Genomic DNA, 14282 nt, shown 5'->3' with positions numbered 1-14282 from the left:
AGAGGATACCAAGCTGGGAGGGGTTGCAACTGTTTTGGATGAGAGGGTCATAATTCAAAATGATCTGGACAAACTGGAGAAATGGCTTGAGGTAAATAGGATGAAGTTTAATAAGGACAAATGCAAAGTACTCCACTTAGGAAGGAACAATCAGTTTCACACATGCAGAATGGGAAGCGACTATCTAGGAAGGAGTCCTGCAGAAAGGGATCTAGGGGTCATAGTGGACCACAAGCTAAATATGAGCCAGTATGATGCTGTTGCAAAAAAAGCAAACATGATTCTGGGATACATTAACAGGAGTGTTGTGAGCAGGACATGAGAAGTCATTCTTCCGATTTACTCTGTGCTGATTAGGCCTCACTTGGAGTAGTGTGTCCAATTCTGGGCACCACATTTCAAGGAAGATTTGGAGAAGGTCCAGTGAAGAGCAATAAGAATGATTAAAGATCTAGAGAACATGACCTATGAGGGAAGACTGAAAGAACTGGGCTTGTTTAGTTTAGAAAGGAGAAGAGTGAGGGGACGGACGGACATGATAGCGATTTTCAGGTATCTAAAAGGGTGTCACAAGGAAGAGGGAGACAAGTTGTTCATCTTGGCCTCTGAGGATAGGACAAGCAGCAATGGCAGTTTAGGTTGGACATTAAGAAAAACTTTCCTATCTGTCAGAGTGGTTAAACACCGCAATAAATCACCTACGGAGGTTGTGGAATCTCCATCGTTGGAGATATTTAAAAGCAAGTTAGATAGACATCTATCAGGGATGGTCTAGAGATGGTACAGGGTTCTGCCAAGAGGGCAGGGGATTGGACTGGATGACCTCTTCATGTCCCTTCCAGTTCTAGTGTTCTTTGATTCAGATGACTGCTACCTTAGCACAGCTGCAGCTCTCACTTCCAGTCTCTCCCAGCTCCCCCTTCCCCCAGCCCAGCTGGAGCTGCATGGAATGGAATGCTCCTCTGCCTGTACACTGGGGATGTCCCTTGGCTGTCTGGCTGGGATTCTACAGGCGGGCAACCAGGACTAAGCCAGCATCTCTACAGTCAGGCTCCCCTGTCCCTAATAATGCAGAGCAGCAGGGGGGAGGCTTCTGCTGAGACCCAAGGGACTGGCTACTCTGTCCCTTTAAGGCAGCAGAGTGGCAGCAGGGACGAGGTGCCGGGAGAGAGGGTGGCGCAGGGGCTTGTGCTAAGAGCAGCAGGACCAGACCTGCTGTTCAGTCCTTAAAGCAGTGGTCTCCAACCTTTTTAACCACAAGATCACTTTCAATTTAAGTGCAATGTAAGATCTACCTCAAACCCAAATACCCTTGTCCTGCTTCCTTCCCACCCCTTCTCCGAGGCATCACCCTGCTCACTCCATCCCCCTTCCTCTCCCATCCTCACTCACTTTCACCAGGCTGGGGTACGGGGTTGGGACTTGGGCCAATGGATTTGGAGTGTGGGAGGGGCTCCAGGCTTAGTACAGTGTGTGGGATGCAGGAGGGGTTTCTGGGTGCAAGCTGTGGGAAGGAGTTTTGGTGCAGGGGGACTCACATCTGGGGCAGGAGGTTCGGTATGGGAGGAGGTTCAGGGCTGGGACAGGGGTTGAGGAGGCAGGGTCTGGTTGGGCACCACTTAACTGAGACAGCTTCTAGATGGTAGAGCAATGGGGTTAAGGCAGCTCTCTCCTGCTCTGGCCTTGCCCTACTCCTAAAAGCAGCTGGCATGTACAGCAATGGCTCCATGGCAGCATGTGCTACCCCTCATCTACAGGCACTGAGCGCACAGCTTCTATTGGCCACAGTTCCCCATTATTGATCAATGGGAGCTGCAGGAGTAGTTTCTGCAGGCAAGGACAGCATGTGCTCTGCCTCTCCCAGGTCTGCAGGAGAAGCAGTAAAAGTAGTAACAACCACCCCCCAAGTATAAGTTGGGTGGGGAGATGAGTGACAGACAGAGTGTATTTGTGAGAATGATAGACACACACGCGGTGTATGTGAGTGACAGATTTGCATTGCCAGGCTCCTTCCATCCCCTTCTCTGTGTGGAGATAGGATACAGAAGTGGAGGGAGGAGAGACACCCTGACATCAGTGCTCTCCCTCTTCTCCCTCCCACACCCTGCACAGCAAGCAAGAGGCTCTCAGGGGGGCAGCTCCAAGGCAAAGGGAAGGAACAGCTGACAGTGGGTGGAGGGGCAACTGAAGTGCCAGTTCTTGATAGCTTCCTGGACAAAGCAGTCAGGATCCCCTGTCAGAGGCTCCAAGATCTACTGGTAGATCCCGATCTACTGGTTGGTGACAACTGCCTTCAAGAATGCAGAGTGGCAGCTTGGGGAGGACTATTCATCTGGGGAGCAGAGACTGAGCCAGAGTCTTTGCATATAGGCTCCCCTCTGACCCTTTAAGAGTGCAGAGAAAGGGGGGGGGAGGGGTGTGGGCATGTGATTGAGTAGTTGGTAGTGCTACCTGAGCTTATTGGGTAGTCAGACTACTCCTTCACAAAGGCACCATCTTATATTCCATCTGGTACCTTTTCTGTTAAGCCATTGGATCCATAAGCATTCAAGATAATTTGAATTAGTGACTCAAAAGCAGATAATGCCAATTTTTGGCATAGCATGTACTCTTCTTCCCCTTCTGCCTATTTGATCGTTCCTAAATAAATTATAACCATTTATTTTAACATTATAATTGTGTGAATCATCTCACCAGATTTCTGTAATACCCCCATGTCACATTTATGTTAATAAATTAGCAGTTCCCGTTCCTCATTTGTTACTCAGGCTCTTAGAATTAGTGTACAGGCAATTAAATAATTTCTTCACGTATGTTCTTTGATTCCTTGATGCATTTTATTCTCAACATTTCAATTTTCTGCCACGTGAGTGGTGGCATGTTTTCCCTCTTTCCACCATCTCCATTTGCTATTGATTTAACCCACTCCTGGTTATTCTAGCTACCCTGTCCCCTGGGAGATTGCTGAGGTACAGGCCATCCAAAGCATACAGCCTTCTCTTTCCACAGAAAATGGAACAATGTTCTGCAAGGCAAAGCCCTCCACCCTGTACCACTTATCTAGCCAGCAATTCACTTTCAGAATCTTCTGCCCTCTGTCTGTCTCATTCTCTGACATTCTTCCTATACCACACTGCTTGCTTGGACAGAGATGTTCTCTCTTACCTTTAAGATTTCACAGCTTAGCCCTAAAAACTTGACAAATGGATAACCTTGTCATATTCAATGCTATTTCTGCCAAAGATCTTAGTCTGCACTATCCATAAGTCCACTTCTTACAAAGATCTCCACACGCTTTCTATGCTACCCCACATACACTGCACAAACGCCCCCAAAATAGTTAAGCCACTATTTTAAGCCCCAAATGACTTCAGAATCTGACAATTCATTACAGTTAGGAATGTAATGAGAATGATTGAGCATGCAGGCACTGTTCAGGACTTGTTAACTCATCCTTTCTCTCCCTTGCCTCTACACATTAATTTCATCCAACTTAAGGTCTTGTTAACCTAGAACTGTAAACTCCTTTGGAGCAAGGACTCTTTATATATCCATCCAGCATGGGTGGACTTAGATTCTTCATAACGCCTGGATATGCTACCCTATTAGCATGCCTTGCTATCACTAGACCTTCAACCTTAACTTGGAAATTAGTTATTTTGTTGAGGTTGTAACATAAAACTAAAAAACTCTGCATAAAGCAGACCCAGAAGTTATTTTCTAGAAGCTGCTTTACATGTCACTTTGTCATTCACACAAATGGAGACCAAGGGTTTACAAACAACTGTAAGCCAGTCATGTGTTTTAAAAAAACACCCAACAACTAACCAGTAAATTGTGTAAGCCTCTGCTTGAGCTGGGTCTTGAATATTTGGTTCATTTAGAAGTTCTTGTATTCCTAATAAGATCTGTATTAGAAAAAGCAGGGAAAATAATGTAAATATTACTATGAAATGTATACAATTCAGAATTTCTATAAATAAAATGTAGAATTGTGCACTTAAAGACATTTCAGAATCACTCAAAAGATAAACTGACAAAGCAAGCAAAAGTTAACACTTTTAATAGAAGAATGTTATGACCTGTTTAATTGTGATTGCTGGCCTCCAATCCTTATCCTCCTCTAAGATGGAGAGGCACACTGTACCTGAAGGATACACATTTGGATGGAATAATGGTGGTTCAAATTTACCTAAGGGAGAAAAAAATGGCAAATCTAAGATTTTTCACCAAGTTTAATTTAATCAGAACATTTAAAACGTCAACTGATAGTAAAGACGGCTACCTCCCCTATGCCACAAGGCATCCAATCTCCCATTGTCACAATCCCATTCAGATGGTCTGAAGTCTTTCTGCAATGCAATTACCATTAGTTTTCCCTCCTTCTTTGGGTCTACTTTTATCCCCACGTCAATCTTAGTCACATTACTGATTAACATGATCAATCGAGGACCAAGTATGTTCTAAATGAACAAAATGGTACCCATTATCCATGCTAAGATAGTGCCAGTTAACATTAATTAAATCCTCCTAAATGCAGCGAACATTTACACGGTTCATTTATTACTTAAAAGAACTCTGTAGAGAGCAGCTCACTCAACCTCTACTTTTCTTCCTGAAGCTCAGATCTCCCCACTGCTTTGAAATACAGTGGGCTGAGCATATCCTGAAGTAATATACACAATGCTCTTTACAGGTTTAAACTGCTGTACAATCAGTGGACAGTACCATTAAAAGGCATCGACATGAGAAGTACAAACACCCTGCTTTGAAACAGAGTTCCCGAAACAAGCACTGCCACAGTCCACAGCTCTAGTGTAAACTAGAGAACAGCTCCTTTTTCTCTTTCACCAAGCTCTATTCACAATAGCTTTGTGATGGTAGAAGAGTCTTTGGACCCAAAATGCAATACTACTTATTGCAATACTCCCTATACCTTAATAAAAATGAAACGGATCTACTCAGATGACATCATCTATAAATTTTCACCACTTATCCCTCCGCCCTTCATTGCAAGTGTTACATTAAAGATACATGTATAATATCTTTTAAAAAGTCACCTTACCAAGGGATTGTCTATTTCCATCTTTTTTTTCATTTTCACTTTATCTTTATGCACAAGATCAATAACTGTATTCAGAACATAACTTTAAATTAAGCATAAATTGCATTTAAATCAGGACTTTTCTGTTTCACTTAGGCTGTGCATTTAATTGTGTCTTTAGTACCTCTGTTGCTTTAATTTAATTGTGTCTTTAGTTCCTTTGTTGCTTTTATTAAGATTTAGATGCAAAGTGGCATTCATCAAGATGGCAGACGACTGATTCGGCAACAAGACAGTTTCAGAGACATTTATCATCTTTAAAATGAGAAAGTCCATGAATACTGGCAGAATCTTTCAAGGCACCTGATATTTCTCAGAATGCCTGCTGTATCTTTTCACAAGTGAAAAGGTAGGCTGTCTGTTAGATCACCAGCATTAAATAGAAGACCAACTAAAGTAAGAGCCTAAACACATCAGGTAAATTTCCAAGGTCCTAAAGAAAACAGAGATAAACACTTAGGGTGTGTCTAGACTACAGGGTTTTGTTGACAAAAGTGGACTTTTGTCGACAAAACTATACCTGTGTCTACACTGCCACTGAGTTCTGTCGACATAACATCAACAGAACTCAGCAGCTTTGTCGACGGCTGTAAACCTCATTCTATGAGGAATAACGCCTTTTGTCGACAGAGTTCTGTTGACAGAAAGCATTATTGAATCTACACTGTCCTTTTCGTCTACACTGTCATGTCGACAAAGTGGCTTGCTTTGTCGACAGAACTGGATGTAGTCTAGACGCTCTTTGTCAACAGAAGCTTTGTTGACAGTATCTGTCGACAGAACTTCTGTCGACAAAAGCCTCTAGTCTAGACATATCCTATGATAGCACATTACACTCTTTCAGGCTTGGTCTATGCTACAGCAGATGGAGCAGATGCATCTTAAATCATGTTTCCACGTGGTCCACCCAGCAGGGGAACGAGGGGAGCAAAAACTCCCATTGGCTTCCCTTGTTCCTAACAAAAGGAGGAGTACCAGATGCCAGACAGAGCTGTGCTCAGCATTCGATTTATGGGACCGGCTATATCGAACGCTAGAAGATTAACCTCTGGAGCATCGATCTTCTGCATGGCGTAGACATGGCCTCAGTTCATTATCCCTGCTATACACACAAAATGATGGGGTCCAAATTAGCTGTTACCAGTCACAAGAGATCTGGAATACAGGCAGTCCCCGAGTTACGTAGATCCGACTTATGTCAGATCCCTACATACGAACGGGGCTTTTCTCACCCCGGAGGACGGGGGCGGCAGGACCGCCCAGACGCGCTGCGGTCCCGCCACCCACATCCTCCGCGGTGAGAAAAGCTGCTCCGTGTCTCCCTGGTCTGCTGGGGGGGCGCAGCTAGTGCACCCCCCCCCACAGGAGACCAGGATTTTCTCGCCGCAGAGGGCCCCCCCCAGCAGACCAGGGAGACGCGGAGTGGTTTTTCTCGCCTGGTCTTTTCTCGCAGACGCCTGGGGTAGAGCAGCTGGGGCGCTGCCGGGTTGGTCCTGCAACGCCGCTCCTGGGCGCTACTGGACCAACCCGGCAGCACCCCAGCTGCTCTGCCCCAGGCGTCCCCAAGTCAGCCGTTGCTGAAACCGATCAGCGGCTGACTACAGGAAGCCCGGAGCAGAGCAGCTCTGCCTCGGGCTTCCTATAGTCAGCCGCTGGTCAGTTTCAACAGCGGCTGAATCTGAACGCCAGTTCCGACTTACATACAAATTCAACTTAAGAACAAACCTACAGTCCCTATCTTGTACATAACCCGGGGACTACCTGTATTCCTCTGAAAACATCTACTCAATTTGTAGCAGCAGCTAAAAAACTTAACAGAAGGTGGGCAACCATTTGGAAAGGGATAGATAATAGGACAGACAATACCATAGTGCCTCTGTCAGTGTTGGGCAACCAAGACTAGTGAGTGGGCTTCATGAGTGACCCCCCCCATCTCAGTGGGCCGCACAACTGTCAGTGGTGGGTAACCTGCAGCCTGCTGGGGTTCCATCTGAAGCCTGCGCACTCCATCCCGTGGGCTGCAGTTTGCCCACCACTGATCCATATGAAGTCCATGGTACATGCAGTCCTGGAATATTGCATGTACTTCTGATTGCCCCCATCTCAAATAAAAAGAGATTAGCATTTCAGAGTACAGAGAATGTCAGCAAAAAAATTATTAGGAATATGGAATAACTTCCATTTGAAGAGAGATTAAAAAGACTATGACTGTTCATCTCAGGAAAGAGTTGATGAGGAAGGGAACAGAGGGGAGGGAAGAATGTAAGAGCCATAAGAGGTCAGACCAAAGGTCCCTTAAGCCCAGTATCCTGTCTGCCAACAGTAGACAATACCAGGTGCCCAAGAGGGAATGAACAGAACAGCTAATCAACGAGTGACCCATCTCCTATCACCCATTCCCAGCTTCTAATAAACAGAGGCTAAGGACACCATTCCTGCCCAGTCTGGACATTCCAGCCACTGAAGAACATAATGTCCACGAGTTTATCTAGCTCTTTTTAAAACCCTGTTAACATCCTGTTCTTCACAACATCCTTTGGCAAGGAGTTCTACAGGTTGCGATTCACTGTGTGAAGAAAGATTTCTTTTCATTTGTTTTAAATCTGTTACCTATTAATTTCATTTGGTGACCCTTATATGTTGGGAACAAGTAACTAACTTATATGTTCCCTTGTATGTTGGGAACAAGTAACTTTTTCTTACTCACTTTTTCCATACCTGTCATGATTTTATAGACCTCTATCATATCCCTCCCACCCTCTTTAGCCTCCTCTTTTCTGAGATGAAAAGTCTCATTCTTTTTACTCTCTCCTCATGACACCCATTCCATATCTCTAATCATTTCCCTTGCCAATATATCTCTGAGATGAGGTGCCCACACCTGTACACAGTATTCAAGATGATTTATAGAGATGCAATAAGATACTCACACTCTTATTCTTGATCCATTTTTTAAATGATTCCTAACATTGTTTGCTTTTTTGATTGCTACTGCACATTGAATGGATGTTTTCAGAGAACTGTCCACAATGATTACAAGATCTCTAGAGTAGTAACAGCTAATTTAGTGCCAGTCATTTTGAACATATAGTTAGGATTGTGTTTTCTAAAGTTCACAGATGACTCTAAGCTAGGGAGAGAGGTAGATACGTCGGAGGGCAGGGATAGGGTCCAGAGTGACCTGGACAGATTAGAGGATTGAGCCAAAAGAAATGTGATGAGGTTGAACAAGCACAAGTGTAGAGTCCTGCACTTGGGACGAAGAATCCCAAGCATAGTTACAGGCTGGGGATCAAATGGCTAAATAGCAGTTCTGTAGAAAAGGACCTGGGGATTACAGTGGATGAGAAGCTGGATATGAGTCAGCAGTGTGCCCTTGTAGCCAAGAAGGCTAATGGCATATTAGGGTGCATTAGGAGGAGCATTGCCAGCAGATCTAGAGAAGTGATTATTCCCCTTTATTCGGCTCTGATGAGGCCACATCTGGAGTATTGTGTCCAGTTCTGGGCCCCCCCATTATAGAAAGGATGTGGACGCATTGGAGAGGGTCCAGCGGAGGGTAACCAAAATGATTAGGGGGCTGGAACACATGACCTATGAGGAGAGACTGAGGGATTTGGGTTTGTTTAGTCTGCAGAAGCGAAGAGTGAGGGGGGATTTGATAGCAGCCTTCAACTCCCTGAAGGGAGGTTCCAAAGAGGACGGAGAAAGGCTGTTCACAGTAGTGAGGGATGGCAGAACAAGGAGCAATGGTCTCAAGTTACAGTGGGAGAGGTGTAGGATGGATATTAGGAAAAACTATTTCCCTAGGAGGCTGGTGAAGCACTGGGATGGGTTCCCTAGGGAGGTGGTGGAATCTCCATCCCTAGCGGTATTTAAGTCTCGGCTTGATAAAGCTTTGGCTAGGGTGATTTAGCTGGGATTGGTCCTGCCTTGGGGCAGGGGGGATGGACTTGATGACCTTCTGAGGTCTCTTCCAGCTTTAGATTCTATGATAAATTAATATTTTACTTAATTGAAAATGAAATTTAATAAACTAACATAAGAAAGTTAAAATGCTTCATCTGTTTAATAAATTTAAATTAAACTGTTCTCCCTAGCTTCAGAACTAGCAAAATGGCTCAGGCATAATTATGTAATTAACGGAGTTTCAATTCACACCTGGTGGTCCACAGAAAGGTTTGAGTGAGCCAGGTGGACACTAAAAAGTTTGAGAACCACTGTACTAGAGGGTAAATGCTGCCTGGGCTGCGGCTCTGGGGCTGGGTGGCAAGGAAAACACATGGGAGGAGGGTTCTCCCTGCCCCCAAAGCCATGTTAGCCCCTGGGTTCCTGGCAAGGTGAGGGCGCCAGGGATCGGACTCCTACAGGACCCCACCCCCATCATGGCTGGACACCCCAGGGTCACCCACCTGTCCCCACCTCGCCCATTTCCCTGAGCCTCCCCCCACCCCCCAAGCCACCTTGACCCCACTCCGTGTTGGCAATCCAGCATTGTGCTCCCCCACAAGACTGGAGGCAGCACCAGCTTCCTGTGGAGGGGGAGGGGGAACCCCAGGGCTCCACACTGCATCCAGCTTCAGGCAAAATGCACGCACGCATTGCTCCTCCCCTCCACACAGGAAAAGAAAGAGCAGAGCCCAGAGCAGGAGCCCAAGCGGGGCGCATGGGTGGGAGCACCCTTCCCTGCCTCCCGGAAGACCGGTGCAGCCCAGGGGAAGAGGGTTAAATCTTGGCATGCCATTTCGGAAAGGTTGCCAACCCCCCCGATACAGAACATTGCTGCAATGTAGTCGGTCAGCTCTGAGACACATCTGCCATGCATGTGGGCATGCCAGATAGACCACCCTGAGCTCCCTGATACTGATGTACAGTGAGAGTTCTGCTCAGGATCTCACACTTTTTGTCCTCATGTTGCTGAGTGTGGCATGCGCCCCAGCCCAAGGCTGAGGCATCAGTGACCAACTGCATGGAAGGCTGCAGGATGGTTCCTACTGCGCACATTGTTCCTGCAGCATTAGCTGAGGGAGTCCAGGATGTGGGGAGGGGCTGTGACCGCCATGTCCAGTGGGAATTGGGTAGGCTTGCATTCCTATGCAAGCCATGCCTGCAGTGGGCATAGTCTCAACTAGGCATTCTGCATTATACAGGCTTACTGCCACGTGCCCCAGGAGCCTCATGCAGTTTCTAGCCATTGTGGTAAGAAATAAGTGCAGATGCTCAACTAATGCCCTTGTTGCATGGAATTGGGGCCTGTATCCCATCCAGATGGGCCATCACAAACTCTATTCTCTCCATGGGGCAATGGGTAGATTTGGCCTTGTTCAACATGAGGCTCAGGCTAGAGGAATGTGGCTCGAGAAACGGCTACATGCTCCTCTACCTGTTCCCATGATCTGGCCGTGATAAACCAGTTGTCCATGTATGGGAACACTTGAACCCGACATTTCTAGAGGAAGGCGGCTATGACCTCCATGTATTTTGTAAACAATTGAGAGTCCGTTTCGGAGGGGAGCAAATCCTAGAACTTGGCTAGGGATGTCCAGAAGTTGTAGGAGCGTTGACTCAACAACCCTGCTGATTGGTGATGCAGTTAGACACTCCCCCAGCCAGTCGCATAGATCTGAGATAAAAAAGGATTTTTTTGGGGGACCTAGGGCTTTTGGGATGGGGCCAGGCTGCCTCTGCCTTTCGCTAGGGCTCACTGCCTCCACAACAAGGATTCCTGGAGAGGCAGGATGTGAGCAAATAGACTGCAGTACCAAGTATCGGTGTTCTATCCCCTTTGCTGTGGCTGGAATGGAGGCCAGGGTTTGCCAAAGCACTCTGGCAGTGTTGGTGACAGATTTAATCAGGGACAGTGCTACCTTGGAAGGGCCCTCAGGGATAAGGATGTCGACCTAGAGTTGGACTCCTCTGTAATTTCCTCTGCCTCATTACTCAAGTTCTGGGCTCAAGTTGTAATAGGTCCTGGCATCCATGGCTGGGAGAGGATAGCTGTGCTAGTTACTGCCTCATCTGGGAAGGAAATGACGACTCTCAAGGGTCATGGTGTCCAACCACTTCTGAAGCAAACTAGCTACACTCAACCGACCAAAAAGCCACACGTGGCTAAGTGGCTAACATGTTGGACACCACAGCCCTAGGAGGAACAGGGTCCTTCAGCACCTCTGACTCGGAGTTCCAGCTGGGCAACATCCTGAACGACCAATGGTGGGTGGGCCAATGTGGCTGCACCTTCCAGGTAGGGAAGGGAACTGGCAAATGGTTGGCAATGCCTGGACTTGGATCTGGGGCCTTTGGCAAGCAATATGGCTAACAGGAACCAGGTGGAGTCGAAAACACTGAGGCCGCCCTGGATGCTGGCGCTGGATATGGCAATTGCAGCACTGGTTACAGTGCAGTACTCCGGTGTCACAACTGGTGCCAGGACCTAGAGTTGGCATAGGATTCCTCCTCTGATTAGTACTCTGAGGCGGACCAAGGTGATGCCATAGTCAACAGTTGCCGGGGGGGGAGGGGGGGCTCAATGTTGTTGGAGTCCCACTGTGCTGTTCTGGGCAGTGCCATTGATGGTTTGAGTAAGGACCAGCATGGGACCTTTCCTCTGAGTGGTTACGGTCAGCGCCGGCATTGGTGCCTCAGCATGCGGTGCCACACTTGGGGCCATGACTTGTGCCCTGGCATCTAAGGAGTGCTGTGCCAGTACTTTAGGGAATGGATCCAGGGACCGAGTTCGTTCTATCCAGTTTTTGTCTACTTCCAAGGTGTCCAGCATGGACAGGAAGTCCAAGTCTTCCGCCACAACATTCTCTGGTGGGGGTGGAGTCTATGTACACTTGACTCGACAGATGCACTACAGACTCAGCAGACTTGGAGCGTCCTGACTGAGGACGTATATCACTTGCATGCCAAGCTAGAGAGTGGCTCTTCTCTGTTCTCTTTTTCTTGTCCAGCACAGGTAACAGCCAGTGCTCTGTAGGGTGTTTCCTCTGAGGTGCCAAGAGGTCCCATACCGAGGCTGGTGCACAGTGCATGGAGGCTGCCAGTGGTGGATGAAGTGCTGCCTCCATGTGAAGGAGTTTTAGGTGGTATTCTCTCTCCATTTGGGGCTTAAAGCCTCTGCAGATCTTGCAGATGTCGGATTTGTGACCCTCTCTCCCAAGCACTTTACAGAGCACCGGAGCCATGAAGGTTATAATGTTGAATAGGCTTAACAACGGTCACAAGGCTTAAAGCCCTGGGACTGAGGCATGTCCCAGTCCGGGAAAAAAGCGAACAGGGAAGACCCCCAACTATCTAACTAGGAACTAAGAAAACTACGTACAATGAAGTCAAAGATTGCTAGGAAGGGCACTTGCAGAATGCAGGGGCCAAGATTCTCCAACAACCATCACAAGAGATAAGGAGGAAGTGAGGAGGGTGGAGTGTCAGCAAAGGCATATGTGTGTTGCCATGGAAGCAAAGGCATATGTGTGTTGCCAGCAGTCAGCACTTAGGGAAAAATCTTCCGACAATAGTACACATGGTGCACCCACACAAATGGAATGAACATGAAAAGTCACTCGAAGACGTACATTCTGACAATGTAAGATAATACCCTCCTGCCTCAGATGTTGCTCAAGACACCAATAAGCAGCAGCCTTGTTTTTAAAAAGCCGTACGTGGTCATTTAAATAAAAGATTTGAAAAATGTGTTCAAGAAAGCCAATGATTAGCTGAGGCAATCAAACTCCATAGATAGAGAAAATCCCCAAATTTTAAAGATAAGTTTTCCTACAGATTTCCCTAATTAATATTAGAACATTAAGATCAGAAATAACCATATAGCTGTCATAAAGCAGAATAAAGCACTCAGCAGCCAAAATACCAATATTACAAGTACCAAAGATAATCATAAATACAAAACGGTTTCTACAGCATGCAATGAGATTAAAAAACTGCAAAGAAATATCATATATTTTAGAGATTTATGTGTCTGAGAATCTGAGAGTCTGTTTGTTCAAGAATGCCTCTGAAACAGTAAGAGCTAGGATCAAATTTGGTACGCAGCTTCCTCTTATCCTAAATTAAAGCAAGCTCAGGGTTTGGTCGAGACAGGAAAACAGGAAGAATGAGGAATGGGGCTGTTTTCCATAACACAAAAAGGGAAAGGCAAAGTGAGGAGAGACGCAATACTGAGAGCGGCCACTGGGGGCAGTACGCCTGTAGAGGAGAGCTTTAAATGCAGACAGCACTGGAGACAGCAATACCACCAAGCAGGGCTGAGGCTCACCATCTTGGCTGTCACTAGACCACGTAAATAGCCTCCCCCCTGCCTCAAAACCTTTCCCCACCCCGCTCTTGGCCACAATGCTGGAGAAGGCTGGGGAGAAGAGACCCTGCTGACTGAGCGCTTGGAGTGGAGAAAGGAGAAATATAGGAGACTGTCGGGGGGGAGGGGAGGGAGGGAAGAGGGAGGGAGCAGGAAGGGAGGAGGGGGACAACGGAGGACCCTGCCCTGAGTAGGGATATAAATATGTACTCGTGTACACAATGTACCGATGAGCCTGGGCTCATTGGTTAATCCTAACGGTTACACACAGAGACACCCATTCTCCACTGCCTCCCACAGAGACAGCAGCACAGGGAAAGGGGAAAGGTGAGCACTGGTTTCTGCCTCCCCTCCACGTGTAAACAGATAACTGCTGAAATAATCAATGCATTTCAACATCCGTAGCCCTGAGTCCCTCACGCACAACTCTCACTCTCTCACCCCCATCCTCCTGCCCCATGTCCAATGCCCTGCCATGTATCCTGCACCCCCCACACAATCAGCCCTCTACCCTGAGGGACCTGATCAATGCCAGGTAAGTCTTCCAGTGTAATACTATGATAGTGTGTCCTGAACACATATCACATGCAAAAAAGCCAAATATTAATGTAATGTTATGATTATGGTATCAAATATTAAAGTGAGAACGTTCCAAGAATTATTACTACAGCAACCCTGCACTTCCTCTGTATCTTATAGTACATGGGAACATTTAAGGGAAAGGAACAGAAAAACATGTGGTGGACAGCTAAGTTAAAAATTAATAGAACAAACCTAACTTGAAAACTGGATCTCCCATCTTAAATTAAATTTTAAAAAACAGAATGAATCAAAATCTGGACCTAGGTGATCTGAGTGCTCTTG

General features: G+C 46.6%; 1 protein-coding gene across 2 annotated transcripts in view; it reads right to left on the bottom strand.

The window, feature by feature from the left end:
• The window catches only part of UBE2I (ubiquitin conjugating enzyme E2 I), a 75879-nt gene that overhangs the window by 18438 nt on the left and 43159 nt on the right, over nucleotides 1–14282 (bottom strand). For both annotated transcript variants that reach the window (XM_075899981.2, XM_075899980.2), the window contains exons 5-6: nucleotides 4083–4192; nucleotides 3829–3908 (exon numbers count right to left, since the gene is read on the bottom strand). In XM_075899981.2, coding sequence (XP_075756096.1) covers nucleotides 3829–3908; nucleotides 4083–4192 — 190 coding nt within the window. The remainder of the gene's footprint in view (nucleotides 1–3828; nucleotides 3909–4082; nucleotides 4193–14282) is intronic.

The sequence above is a fragment of the Pelodiscus sinensis genome, chromosome 15, assembly GCF_052426305.1.
Source record: "Pelodiscus sinensis isolate ZL-2025 chromosome 15, ASM5242630v1, whole genome shotgun sequence".
In the NCBI taxonomy this organism is placed as follows: domain Eukaryota; kingdom Metazoa; phylum Chordata; order Testudines; family Trionychidae; genus Pelodiscus; species Pelodiscus sinensis.
The sequence above is the reverse complement of the archived record's forward strand: the minus strand, read 5'-3'. Positions and strand labels throughout refer to the sequence as shown.